The 15,132-nt window shown below is 45.3% G+C and overlaps 1 protein-coding gene across 4 annotated transcripts in view; it reads left to right on the forward strand.

Annotated features, from left to right (window-relative positions):
• TTC28 (tetratricopeptide repeat domain 28) overlaps nucleotides 1-15,132 on the forward strand; it is a 935,607-nt gene that overhangs the window by 611,879 nt on the left and 308,596 nt on the right. For all 4 annotated transcript variants that reach the window (XM_063913174.1, XM_063913173.1, XM_063913175.1 and 1 more), the window contains one exon: nucleotides 5,456-5,963. In XM_063913174.1, the coding sequence (XP_063769244.1) occupies nucleotides 5,456-5,963 (508 nt within the window). The remainder of the gene's footprint in view (nucleotides 1-5,455; nucleotides 5,964-15,132) is intronic.

The raw sequence follows: 15,132 nt of genomic DNA on the forward strand, positions 1-15,132 counted from the left end.
CATGTCCGTGCGGGTAACTGGAGCACTGTGTGTATATTGGCTGGTCTGTGGGAATCAGTGAGATGAAGAGCTCAAGGAGCAATCCCTGACCGGGATTTGAACCCAGCCTCGGCAACGGGAGCCATATCCTGACCACTGGATCACCAGGGACTTGGTGTTGATAGCGGGATGGTGAATGTATTGGTGAGAACGAACTGGATATACTGTCACAGGAGCAGGTGTTTGTGTACTCAAGGTTACTATGAAATAGGTTCTCTGGAGTTACGCAGAACTGGGAGGAGAGCTGAAGACGTTGAACCGGACTGGTTACCGGTGAGACTGGAACCGAGCTGGTTACCGGCGAGACGGAGAACCGGGCTGGTTACCGGTGAGACTGAAAACCGCACTGTGAACCGGGCTGGGTACTGGTATAACGGGAACGCAATTGTAACCCGGGCTGGTACCGGATATAACTGGAAACGCAACTGTATGTAGAACAATGACTGTGGCTGCGACTTTAATATGAGGCTGAAGATGAACTGAAGACTGGTGCTGTGTCTTTAAAATGTCTTTAAAACGAGACTGAAGAATACTGCGGCTGTGTCTTTAAGACGAGACTGAAGAATACTGCGGCTGTGTCTTTAAGACGAGACTGATACTGGATATAACTGGCAACACAACTGTAATCCAGACTGGGTAGCAAAAGAGCAGAGTTTTACAGGAACCAAGGTAAAAGTGTTACCTCTTAGGGAGCTCAGCTACTACACTCACACAGAGCTGTGTGACACAAGGAGCTGGCCGCTTCTGTAACATAAGTCTCTTTACTTATACTTTCTGGTCCTTGGTGATTGGTGAACAGAGTCAGGTGATTCAGAAAGTCTCAGGCTGGCACAGGATTGGATAGCTCCAGGTCAGGTGACCAGACCCTGTCATGTCAGTACTCCAGGTTAGACTGGGATGTGTAGTGAGGCCTAGCAGGCTGGAAAAACACTGAAGCCTAAACACTTAAAATGAGCAGAGGATGCTGGCTTTTAGGCCCAAACACCAGAGAGCTGAGCACAGTGGAGAATGTATCTGGTGACCACTGGAGTCAGAGCAGCATATAGTATAATGACAACAATAATTGCTGTGTAGGCACAGCATAGAGAGACTTGCTGAATTCAGTATTCACACAGAAGGTTAATCACCACAGGTGGAGCTCGATAACTCTTACCTTCCAGGCAGAGAACTCAGCACTCAGGAAACTCATGGTACTGGCAAGCTGTTTATCCCAGTGAGCATAAAAGATGCAGGATCCAGGACAGATGGCAGAGGTAAGTCACCAAGTATGAGAAATAAAGTCAGGATCATGACACATGCAGTGGAGCTCTATTTGGAATTTCAATTTCACTGTGTGTCACTGTGTAACTGACAGTCCATGCACGGGACTACTGCCTGATAATTAACACAGTGATACAGAAAGCCAGAGTCTTCTGCCAATGAAGGGCAGATCAGTGACCTTCAGTGTGATCAGTAAATATACATTGTAATGGGGGCGTTTTAAGAGAGGCTAGGGCCCGTGTGTTGGCCGTAAATGCCCCCTACTCTCTGGCAGTGCAGTAGACTCTGGAATTATGCCATAGTTTACTGCGCATATGCAAGTCTCCAGGAACATGGTGCCCAACCTGTGTTCCCGGATAATTTTCTACTGCACATGCACAGATCTCCAGGAAAGTGGCCACGGCACTATTTTCCCGGTGATTTTTGTCCACAGAGCCGGGCGATGTGGGACTCTGGAAAGGTACATATAATTATATGGGTGCAGGGAGTGGACCGCCCCTGATTCAGGGTCCCGAGTGCACTGCACACCCTGCGCTCATTATAGTTACGACAATGGCACTGATTGGAAGTCATGCCATTGCAGTTACTTGTAGACTTGTGTGATTATTTATTGCCAACAGTTCTATTTGTGATATGATGTGAGAAGGAGAATGGAGGCCATTGAAAAGCCACAGACTGGGAAATGTGTGGTCATGTCAAATTATTCGCCATGATTATTGGTATCATTACGTAAATATTATGTTCATTTTATCATGAGCTATCCTAAAAGCAGAAGCGTTTTAGTAACATTTTGGCCAGCAAAACACTGTGCTTAAACAAACAAGGTTTAAATGTATTTTGATGATGGAAACAGAACTACTTTAGAGGCCTGCAGTCTATCACCTTGTTTACAAAGAGAAACCCTGTTACTCAGAGGATTAAGTCAACCATTTTATTGCCCAGTTAAGCATTCAAAAGACCCTAAAAACCTGGTGAAAAGTAATTTGACCAGAAGGAACTGTTTGGGTCACTCTAAGTTCAGGGTATAATCCTTATTGGAAACATAATGAATCAAAACAATACTATTAGCATCTGGGTAAGTAGAATAAATAAGTAACCTCTGTGTCTTTTAAGCAATTTATTGAGATGATGTAGCCCTAATAGGGATCCATAAAAGGAAATAATGTTTCATATGTATTTTCACATAAATCATTCTGTGTTTAGTGGAATTAATGCCATATCTCTGCTATGCTCCAGAGTTTTAAACAGGCCAAAAATCCATAGGTGTGCGCAGGGGAGGGTGCCTGGTGCGCACAGGCACCCCCTAATGTCTGGCACCCCCGATCTCACATGCCTAATACAACGATCACTGAGCAGGCTGATTACGGTCCACTCTGTGCTGCACCCTGTGAGGACTGCATTACTGACCGGACACCTGGGTTAATCAAGGATGCCACCGCCCACCCATCACACCCGCCACATGCCCACCTCTCTCCTTCTATGCTATGCCAATGCCAGACACTGATGAGGAGCAGCATGCAGCCAGCGTTCCTTCTTAGGGAGACAAATTCAATACTGGCAGGCGGCCGGCAGCAGTATTGATATGTCACTCATTTTTCCAGCAGCAGCAGTACTAGTCTGCGACTGTCAGTGTCAGTGAATGACTGACTGGTAAATAAGCTGCTGCAGCTTGCAGGGGAAAGAGAGGGGGAGCCAGACCAGGCTGAGGAGGAGCAGTGTAATTGCAGTGAGTGCCATCAGGGGTGTTTGTTTGGTGCACACCACAACATCTGACAATGTATCTGCTTAATTAGGATTGGCACAAGGGTGGATATTTGATATTGCGTTGATGTCAATAGATGGTGCTAGACATGCCCAAAAGGCGGTGCTAGACACACCCCTCCGACGGTGCACCCCCTAATAATATGTGCTGCGCACGCCTATGCAAAAATCATTGTGTTATTGACTATCATACCAACACCCTTCTTCCAGATATGTCCCAGAGGAATTTGTCCAAACTTTCTAGCCCTTGGCCAGTATGCAGATTATGAAAAAGTCCATTAACATAGTTTATCTGTGTTTTATATTGTATTTGTATTTATGTATGTAAATTTATCACCACTTTTACCCAGTGGGAACTGGAACGTTTGTCATATTAAATTCTATCCAATGCTATTCTGTCTTTGTCTCCTTAAAGAATGTACGTGTGAGATAGGATTGTTTTTTTTCTAATAATTTTATATAGTTATACAGAAAACTTTGTCTTCTAATTGTGTCCAGTTGTAAAGCGCAACGGAATTTGCTGCGTTATATAAGAAACTGTTAATAAATGTAAAATATATATATATATATATATATATATAAAATATTTGATACTTGATAGCAAGTTATGGCTAGTTATCATCTGATGTATATATCACTTATGTCCAGCAGAGTATATCACATTCAGCTTTCATTTCATTTATTTAAAACATTATGTGAAAAAATAATTTCTCTTACATTTTCTTGAGACATCTTCATTGCTTCTACATAAAATGCATAATTTCAACTACTACAGTTTAATTTAAGTGTTTAATTTTTATTGTTCACCATGAAAAAGGCAAGATAAGCTCTTCACAGGGCCATGGATTTGGAGTGTTATAAAACATATTTCTGAAAGAAATATTATACTTGTATTAATAATAATAATAATCAAGCTCATGAGTGATCATCTTCTCTGCAAGCCGTCATAGCAGACATCTTCTCATTCTAGAATTCATCTTTTTTATGGCCATATTTCGCAGTAACTTACAGATTAAATTCCTTACTGAACAGGGAAGTCATCCAATGTATTACTATATATCCTAACATGAGGCAAACTGCAATTTTAGGATGGCAGCTATAATGGATGAAATTTCCTGTGCGTTGAGCAGTGTGTGGCATGTTTCAGTAGTGTTTAATGACAATAAAGCTTAATTTCAGGAAATGTGTAAAATATGAAAAGGCAGCTTTTTTATTAGCTATATAATTTGCTGTATCATAATACATCTTACTGCTCATATGTATAAAAAAACACACACACCGTATCTATTTGTTTAACACTGAGGTAAGCGCAGTTGGAGACTTTGGATTCATGGAGGATATAATGCTCAAGCACGCCACCTGTGAGTAATAGAACTGAGATAGGTAGCCAGGTCATCTGGAGTGACCATCTCCCAGGGGCTCGTCATCTCCCCTGATTCTCCAGTGTTACTATATAAAGAAATTCAAACATTAAGGACTATGGATCCCTATTGTGAGAAATTGCAGTTGTCTGCCAGTAGAAAGGCGCCACCCCGACAGGAAGAAAAAACGCCCCGTGCAAAATTGCACATGCATCGCAAATCGCTATCCACTCGCAGATGCATACGCAATTCGCGGAACATCAAAGAAATTTTGCTGTCTGAGCAAATGTTATTAGGTCTGAGGCTGCAACTAGTCTGCGACTGAGACAGTCTGGAAGTGGGCTGCGCTGATGTCAGAGACCCTTCCCAAAAACGCCTGGGTGTGCCTGTTTTTCCTGACACACCCAGAAAACGCCAGGTTTCTGCCCAGAAATGCCGGCTTACTATCAGTCAAACAGTGGCTACATTGCGATTACCATCTGTACGCATTTTCTATTGCTATTACCCCTCACGCGTGCACAGTGCAAACGCTACGCATAAGCAGTTGTCCGATAATTGATACATTTGTAATTTCTCACAATAGCGATCCATGCTGCATTAGGCCCTATGTTCAGCGTTGTTGGCTGGAAGTTGATTGGTTGACCACAGTTACAGTCAATACAGGAAGATATATAAGGATACAGCATCTTGCACAGTGTGAGAGGCCCCAACTATAGAATCCTTCAAAAATAGACTCAAGACTTTCTATTTTATGAAAAGCCTTTATGTACTTCATTGTTTCTGGACTATATTATGCTATGTACCTGTTAAGCGCCTTGAGTCCTATTGGAGAAAAAGCGCTATATAAATAAAATTATTATTAGTATTATTATTATTATTATTATTATTATTATTATTATACATATGTTACATACTGTGCTATATGTATTGATTTGTTACACTGTGTTTTTTTTATTTGAATGAGCACCTTATAGGTAAATTTTTTGTATTGCATTGTAATACATTTATTAAAATGCGCTCTTTTATTTCCACAGGCAGCATCATCTGCCTTAAGCAGTTTGGGCCATGTCTACACTGCAATTGGTGACTACCCCAACGCACTGGCAAGCCACAAGCAGTGTGTTCTCCTGGCTAAACAATCCAAAGATGAACTGTCTGAAGCACGAGAACTGGGGAATATGGGAGCCGTCTACATTGCAATGGGGGACTTTGAAAATGCTGTTCATTGCCATGAACAACATTTAAAGATTGCAAAGGATCTTGGAAACAAGCGTGAAGAAGCCCGGGCATACAGTAACCTTGGCAGTGCCTATCATTACAGAAGGAACTTTGACAAGGCGATGTCTTACCACAACCATGTATTAGAACTTGCACAGGAATTATCAGAAAAGTCTATTGAGATGCGAGCCTATGCAGGCTTAGGGCATGCTGCACGATGTATGCAAGATTTGGAGAGGGCAAAACAGTACCATGAACAGCAGCTATGCATTGCAGAAAGTCTCAAAGATCGGGCAGCAGAGGGAAGAGCTTCTTCAAATTTAGGTAAGTGTCATTGAAGGTTTTAGTTTTACTGTAATACTTTCCATGTTTCACAATATTACATATTTGCATAGTTTGGTTGAAAAGAACACAGGTCCATCAAGCACAATGCTTTATAGATTCTTATTGTGTTGATCCAGAGTAAACGGTTCTCCCAGCGTGACAGTTTATCCACACAGAGGGAAACAAAGATGTTTCCTGACCCCAAAAATATTAACGTCCCTGTATAAAAAACACCCTAGCCCTTTGCAGTACAATGGGGCAGATGCTTTCGAACCCGCCAAATAGCTCCCTGCTTGCGTGGCCTAGCTGCGCTTGCAGGCAGCTACCCGCCACATTCTAGGTTGCAGGGGCTTCATGTGACGTTATGCAGCCGCCGCAGCCCGCCCCTGCAATGGTCCAGACACGCCTGCGTTGTCCAGGCCACGACCCACCAACGGCGTTCTAACACCGTTGGCACGACTCCTCCTGCCCCGCGACCGCCATTGCTTATCAGTCAGGCAGAGGCGATCGCAACAGTGAGATGCTTTCGCATCTCACTGGCTGCACATGCGCAGTGCACCTGCCGTGCGTGCATACTGTGTAAAGGGCACCTGAGTGCGATCGCTTTTGTAGCAGCGATCGGCTCTAAATTAGCCCCTTTTAGTCTAGCCACAGAAAACATAAGGTGTTAGTGAAGCTTAATGCAACTGTGACGTCAAAATACCCCACAGTCTGATCCTTGTATACAGAGAGCGCTTCATAAATCATCACGACAGTCCATCCTTTGTGTATGCTTAAATTGCACACTACCCGTCAAAGGTAAGTGAATCACAATTGATAGAGTCACCGGTTAGTTCAGTAAATCACAGGAACATTAGGGAATCTTGCTCCCTTATAGGACATAACAACATAAATATAGAGGGTGGTATGTTGGCCATCTCTCCCGGCCCCGGAGTGAGCAATGTTACTGGTGCAGATGTGCAGTTGCTGTTTTCAGGTAGATTGCAGGTTGTTTGACATTGAGCAGATTGATTGGCTGACTAGGAAATACCCTAGTAGAGGTATGAGAATGTAATACATTAGTTTCATTGGTTTACATTGTATTTTAGATATAAATAATACCAAGAAAATTCATTCTTTAGACTATACAGTATCTCAAGTATTATATCTAAATTTACTGTTTCATGAAAATCTAGTGTTGGATAGATTCTTACTGTATGTTCTCTTTCTGCTTCAGTAAGTTCCTGATACAGGGGTGGACGTTAATTGCAGCCAGTGTTTGCGCAGTTGAGTGATTATTTGCTGCTGCGCATGCACAATTCTGGTGCATGCATTACCCTGACTGGATGCACATAGGCGCTGTTGCGTACAGAGTTGCTGGTATCAGAGATGGCCAGGTAAAGCAATGGGCATCCTTGGGCGGTGTAATGGGCGTGCCAGGGGCGTGTTGCTGAGAGGTGAGAATGGGCGTATGGCGAACTCGGCACCATCAGATCTGCAGCAAGCACACTATGATCAAGCAACATGGTCTGACTTGCCTGACTATCACTCTTTGCAAAACATGGCGGGTGAGAACTAGAGATGAGCGGGTTCGGTTCCTCGGAAACCAAACCCCCCCGAACTTCACCCATTTTACACGGGTCCGAGGCATACTCGGATTCTCCCGTATGGCTCGGTTAACCCGAGCGCGCCCGAACGTCATCATCCCGCTGTCGGATTCTCGCTAGATTCGGATTCTATATAAGCTGCCGCGCGTCGCTGCCATTTTTCACTCGTGCATTGGAAATGATAGTGAGAGGACGTGGCCGGCGTCCTCTCGCTTTGTTTCAGGGGGCTCCATATCTTTATTCTGGGGACCAGCAGTATTATAGGAGGAGTACAGTGCAGAGTTTTGCTGACCAGTGACCACCAGTATTATACGTTGTCTGCCTGAAAAACGCTCCATATCTGTGCTCAGTGTGCTGCATATATCTGTGCTCGCACTGCTTTATTGTGGGGACTGGGGACCAGCAGTATATATAGGAGGAGTACAGTGCAGAGTTTTGCTGACCAGTGACCACCAGTATACGTTGTCTGCCTGAAAAACGCTCCATATCTGTGCTCAGTGTGCTGCATATATCTGTGCTCACACTGCTTTATTGTGGGGACTGGGGACCAGCAGTATTATATAGGAGTAGTACAGTGCAGAGTTTTGCTGACCAGTGACCACCAGTATACGTTGTCTGCCTGAAAAATGCTCCATATCTGTGCTCAGTGTGCTGCATATATCTGTGCTCACACTGCTTTATTGTGGGGACTGGGGACCAGCAGTAATATATAGGAGGAGTACAGTGCAGAGTTTTGCTGACCAGTGACCACCAGTATACGTTCTCTGCCTGAAAAACGCTCCATATCTGTGCTGCATTGTAGTATATAGTAGGAGTACAGTGCATAATTTTGCTGACCACCAGTATATAATATATAGGAGTACGGTACAGAAGGCCACTGCTCTACCTACCTCTGTGTCGTCAAGTATACTATCCATCCATACCTGTGGTGCATTTCAGTTTTGCACAGTTTGCTGACCACCAGTATATAATATATAGCAGTACGGTACAGTAGGCCACTGCTCTACCTACCTCTGTGTCGTCAAGTATACTATCTATCCATACCTGTGGTGCATTTCATTTTTGCACAGTTTGCTGACCACCAGTATATAATATATAGCAGTACGGTACAGTAGGCCACTGCTCTACCTACCTGTGTCGTCAAGTATACTATCCATCCATACCTGTGGTGCATTTCAGTTTTGCACAGTTTGCTGACCACCAGTATATAATTTATAGCAGTACGGTACAGTAGTCCACTGCTCTACCTACCTCTGTGTCGTCAAGTATACTATCCATCCATACCTGTGGTGCATTTCAGTTTTGCACAGTTTGCTGACCACCAGTATATAATATATAGCAGTACGGTACAGTAGGCCACTGCTCTACCTACCTCTGTGTTGTCAAGTATACTATCCATCCATACCTGTGGTGCATTTCAGTTTTGCACAGTTTGCTGACCACCAGTATATAATATATAGCAGTACGGTACAGTAGGCCACTACTCTACCTACCTCTGTGTCGTCAAGTATACTATCCATCCATACCTGTGGTGCATTTAAGTTTTGCACAGTTTGCTGACCACCAGTATATAATATATAGCAGTACGGTACAGTAGGCCACTGCTCTACCTACCTCTGTGTCGTCAAGTATACTATCCATCCATACCTGTGGTGCATTTCAGTTGTGCGCAGTATATATAGTAGTAGGCCATTGCTATTGATACTGGCATATAATTCCACACATTAAAAAATGTAGAACAAAAATGTGGAGGGTAAAATAGGGAAAGATCAAGATCCACTTCCACCTCGTGCTGAAGCTGCTGCCACTAGTCATGGCCGAGACAATGAAATGCCATCAACGTCGTCTGCCAAGGCCGATGCCCAATGTCATAGTAGAGAGCATGTAAAATCCAAAACACAAAAGTTCAGTAAAATGACCCAAAAATATAAATTAAAAGCGTCTGAGGAGAAGCGTAAACTTGCCAATATGCCATTTACGACACGGAGTGGCAAGGAACGGCTGAGGCCCTGGCCTATGTTCATGGCTAGTGGTTCAGCTTCACATGAGGATGGAAGCACTCATCCTCTCGCTAGAAAAATGAAAAGACTTAAGCTGGCAAAAGCACAGCAAAGAACTGTGCGTTCTTCTAAATCACAAATCCCCAAGGAGAGTCCAATTGTGTCGGCTGCGATGCCTGACCTTCCCAACACTGCACGGGAAGAGGTGGCGCCTTCCACCATTTGCACGCCCCCTGCAAGTGCTGGAAGGAGCACCCGCAGTCCAGTTCCTGATAGTCAAATTGAAGATGTCACTGTTGAAGTACACCAGGATGAGGATATGGGTGTTGCTGGCGCTGAGGAGGAAATTGACAAGGAGGATTCTGATGGTGAGGTGGTTTGTCCTTACACAGGAAAGCCAATAGTCCTGCAGGCCATGTCACTGGCAAGTCTGACGAGTCCTCTCCTGCCTGGGATTTCTCCGATGCATCCTTGAGTGTAACACCTACTGCTGCTGGCGCTGCTGTTGTTGCTGCTGGGAGTCGATCGTCATCCCAGAGGGGAAGTCGAAGACCACTTGTACTACTTCCAGTAAGCAATTGACTGTCCAACAGTCCTTTGCGAGGAAGATGAAATATCACAGCAGTCATCCTGCTGCAAAGCAGATAACTCAGGCCTTGGCAGCCTGGGCGGTGAGAAACGTGTTTCCGGTATCCACCGTTAATTCACAGGCAACTACAGACTTGATTGAGATACTGTGTCCCCGGTACCAAATACCATCTAGGTTCCATTTCTCTAGGCAGGCGATACCGAAAATGTACACAGACCTCAGAAAAAGAGTCACCAGTGTCCTACAAAATGCAGTTGTACCCAATGTCCACTTAACCACGGACATGTGGACAAGTGGAGCAGGGCAGACTCAGGACTATATGACTGTGACAGCCCACTGGGTAGATGTATTGCCTCCCACAGCAAGAACAGCAGCGGCGGCACCAGTAGCAGCATCTCGCAAACGCCAACTCGTTCCTAGGCAAGCTACGCTTTGTATCACGGCTTTCCAGAAGAGGCACACAGCTGACAACCTCTTACGGAAACTGAGGAACATCATCGCAGAATGGCTTACCCCAAATGGACTCTCCTGGGGATTTGTGACATCGGACAACGCCAGCAATATTGTGCGTGCATTATATCTGGGCAAATTCCAGCACGTCCCATGTTTTGCACATACATTGAATTTGGCGGTGCAGAATTATTTAAAAAACGACAGGGGCGTGCAAGAGATGCTGTCGGTGGCCCGAAGAATTGCAGGCCACTTTCGGCATTCAGCCACCGCGTGCCGAAGACTGGAGCACCAGCAAACTGTCCTGAACCTGCCCTGCCATCATCTGAAGCAAGAGGTGGTAACGAGGTGGAATTCAACCCTCTATATGCTTCAGAGGATGGAGGAGCAGCAAAAGGCCATTCAAGCCTATACATCTGCCTACGATATAGGCAAAGGAGGGGGAATGCACCTGACTCAAACGCAGTGGAGAATGATTTCAACGTTGTGCAAGGTTCTGCAACCCTTTGAACTTGCCACACGTGAAGTCAGTTCAGACACTGCCAGCCTGAGTCAGGTCATTCCCCTCATCAGGCTTTTGCAGAAGAAGCTGGAGACATTGAAGGAGGAGCTAAAACAGAGCGATTCCGCTAGGCATGTGGGACTTGTGGATGGAGCCCTTAATTTGCTTGACCAGGATTCACAGGTGGTCAATCTGTTGAAATCAGAGCACTACATTTTGGCCACCATGCTCGATCCTAGATTTAAAACCTACGTTGTATCTCTCTTTCCGGCAGACACAAGTCTGCAGAGGTTCAAAGACCTGCTGGTGGGAAAATTGTCAAGTCAAGCGGAACGTGACCCGTCAACAGCTCCTTCTTCACATTCTCCCGCAACTGGGGGTGCGAGGAAAAGGCTAAGAATTCCGAGCCCACCCGCTGGCGGTGATGCAGGGCAGTCTGGAGCGAGTGCTGACATCTGGTCCGGACTGAAGGACCTGCCAACGATTACTGACATGTCGTCTACTGTCACTGCATATGATTCTCTCACCATTGAAAGAATGGTGGAGGATTATATGAGTGACTGCATCCAAGTAGGCACGTCAGACAGTCCGTACGTATACTGGCAGGAAAAAGAGGCAATTTGGAGGCCCTTGCCGAAACTGGCTTTATTTTACCTAAGTTGCCCACCCTCCAGTGTGTACTCCGAAAGAGTGTTTAGTGCAGCCGCTCACCTTGTCAGCAATCGGCGTACGAGGTTACTTCCAGAAAATGTGGAGAAGATGATGTTCATCAAAATGAGTTATAATCAATTCCTCCGTGGAGACATTCACCAGCAATTGCCTCCAGAAAGTACACAGGGACGTGATATGGTGGATTCCAGTGGGGACGAATTAATAATCTGTGAGGAGGGGGATGTACACAGTGAAAGGGGTGAGGAATCGGACGATGATGATGAGGTGGATATCTTGCCTCTGTAGAGCCAGTTTGTGCAAGGAGAGATTGATCTTTTTTGGTGGGGGCCCAAACCAACCAGTCATTTCAGTCACAGTTGTGTGGCAGACCCTGTCGCTGAAATGATGGGTTAGTTAAAGTGTGCATGTCCTGTTTATACAACATAAGGGTGGGTGGGAGGGCCCAAGGACAATTCCATCTTGCACCTCTTTTTTCTTTCATTTTTCTTTGCATCATGTGCTGTTTTGGGACTATTTTTTTGAAGTACCATCCTGCCTGACACTGCAGTGCCACTCCTAGATGGGCCAGGTGTTTGTGTCGGCCACTTGTGTCGCTTAGCTTAGCCATCCAGCGACCTTGGTGCACCTCTTTTTTTCTTTGCATCATGTGCTGTTTGGGGACTATTTTTGTGAAGTGCCATCCTGCCTGACACTGCAGTGCCACTCCTAGATGGGCCAGGTGTTTGTGTCGGCCACTTGGGTCGCTTAGCTTAGTCATCCAGAGACCTCGGTGCAAATTTTAGGACTAAAAATAATATTGTGAGGTATGAGGTGTTCAGAATAGACTGAAAATGAGTGGAAATTATGGTTATTGAGGTTAATAATACTATGGGATCAAAATGACGCCCAAATTCTATGATTTAAGCTGTTTTTGAGGGTTTTTTGTAAAAAACACCCGAATCCAAAACACACCCGAATCCGACAAAAAATTTTCAGGGAGGTTTTGCCAAAACGCGTCCGAATCCAAAACAAGGCCACGGAACCAAATCCAAAACCAAAACACAAAACCCGAAAAATGTCCGGTGCACATCACTAGTGAGAACAAATCTAAACTGTGTCATATAAATCTATTGGCCAAATATAAAAATCGGTTCTCGAGACTTTCTGTGCTTGACAATGATGAAGCAATTAAAGTATGATTTGCTAACAGTATTAATATCCCAGATTTCATTACAATATTTGCACAGTTGGAAGTGTCTGGAAGGCCTACAATGATATGGAAATCCTCTCTTCCCCATGTATATTCATGCATGTAAGCATGCTACAAACGAGACTCCTATTAAATTGAATTTAAGGGTCCTACATATTAGTTGATTTTGCCACATGCTATTGATCAAATGATGCAGTCTGGTATTTGTGAGATGTAGTAATAAAATAGTTGTAGCAGAGATTTTTATTAGAATCAGTCATTGTTTATTCCTAACGCTCTTTTAGACCAGAGCATTTAGCTCAATAGAATTCCAATGGGGGTTGTGATGAGCTGTGAATTGCAATGTGTGTGTTTTTTATAATGTACTGTGTGTTCAATGAATAGCAGACATTCCTTATTACATTAATTGGTGCAATGATTTTCATTATTATTTTTTTTCAATTGCTCTTCTATGCTTCAGTGTACAGCACATAGAAAATGTAATGTTAGTAGTGAAGTTAATACTGGTGGTGGTGTTGTTAATGTCTAACAACTGTAGGCTGGTCAGGATATCATTGGTTGTGCTTAGGTGAACGGGGTAACACTCCTTCCCTGTCACATTGAAGGGATTAGGCATACAGCTCAGCAGAGCGCAATTGCTCTCATGTGTCAGGGAGGAGCTTTCTCCCTTCCTTCCACTGTGTCATCGCCAGTGGCGGATTTTACCTATGGGCTGCAGGGCTGCAGCCCCCTAGGTAAAATCTGCCACCCAACTTAGTGTCATGACTACACTGGCTTTACTGTGAGTGGCAGTGACTTCCAATTGGTAGTCCTACTGTCAGTCACAGACACACAAGGCAGTCCCATTGGACTGCCAGACCAGACAGCAATAAGCAGAGTGCTGGCTTTCTGTAGGGAGTAAGGGAAGAAGGAAGTTGAGGGGCCTATACACTGATCGATGCTTACAATTTTGACGATGATCGATCTGAATGATAATCGATCATGGTCCAAACTGACTTGCATTGCAAAGCGACGGAGAACCAACGATGAACGACTGCGGGGCCACACATCGTTCATCGTTGGTGCATACACACTGAGCGATATGAACGATTTCTCGTTCATTACTGAAGGAGATCGTTCATATCGCCCGCACACATCGGCAAGTGTGTAGGGCCCATTAGAGGAGCAGGGGTGACATGTGAGACATTAAGGAAAGGAGAAATAAAACAGATATGGGGAAGAGGTGGATGGACACAGTTTTCACTGCCTCATTACATTTGTCACCCTTACACATCTTCCTCCCTTCGTCCAACTCTCACTCCTGTACCTCACTACTTCCATTTCTCCCTCCTGCACCTCACTCCCATCTGCCATCTCTCACCCCTGTAACTCACTCCTTCCATCTCTCACCCCTGTACCTCGCACCCTAGTACAGAAGATCCCCCCCACGCACACACACTATTCCCCTGAGACAGATTTTCCCCGTCAACCAGTACAGCTCAGCAGGCAGTCAGACAGTCTTTAAAAAACGGGTGTAGTATGGTATGCCGGCGGTCGGGCTCCCGGCGACCAGCATACCGGCGCCGGGAGCCCGACCGCCGGCATACCGTCAGTGTGGCGAGCGCAAATTAGCCCCTTGCGGGCTCGCTGCGCTCGCCACGCTGCGGGCACAGTGGCGCGCTACACGCTATTTTATTCTCCCTCCATGGGGGTCATGGACCCCCACAAGGGAGAATAAGTGTCGGTGTGCCGGCTGTCGGGATTCCGGCACCGGTATACTGTGCGCCGGGATCCCGACAGCCGGCATACTGAAGACCACCCTTAAAAAACATGTCTTGCAGCAGGTACTGATGACAGCGCTGGCCTGCAAATTTCAATCAAACTCCGTTGTCTTGCCCTTTCTCTCAGCCAGCCACAATTGTCTCCACTACTGGTCCCCTCTACTGTTAAACAGATGTGGCAGGCGGCAGCTGATGGAGGCCCTGGGAGTGCAGTGCCTAACTTACCTTAATGCCGAATGCGGCATCACTGTTGTGTGAGTGGCAAAGCTCCCGTTCTGCTGGGCGGAGACTTGGAGCTTCTTCTTGCGATATATACGGACCCCTCTACTAGCACAGTACAGTTCATACAAGAAAGCCGTGATAGGTAACGCGCTTAGGGTGACAGGGCCACATGTGACAAGCAGCTAGACAGACCAATCTG

The sequence above is a fragment of the Pseudophryne corroboree genome, chromosome 1 (assembly GCF_028390025.1).
Source record: "Pseudophryne corroboree isolate aPseCor3 chromosome 1, aPseCor3.hap2, whole genome shotgun sequence".
In the NCBI taxonomy this organism is placed as follows: Eukaryota; Metazoa; Chordata; class Amphibia; order Anura; family Myobatrachidae; genus Pseudophryne; species Pseudophryne corroboree.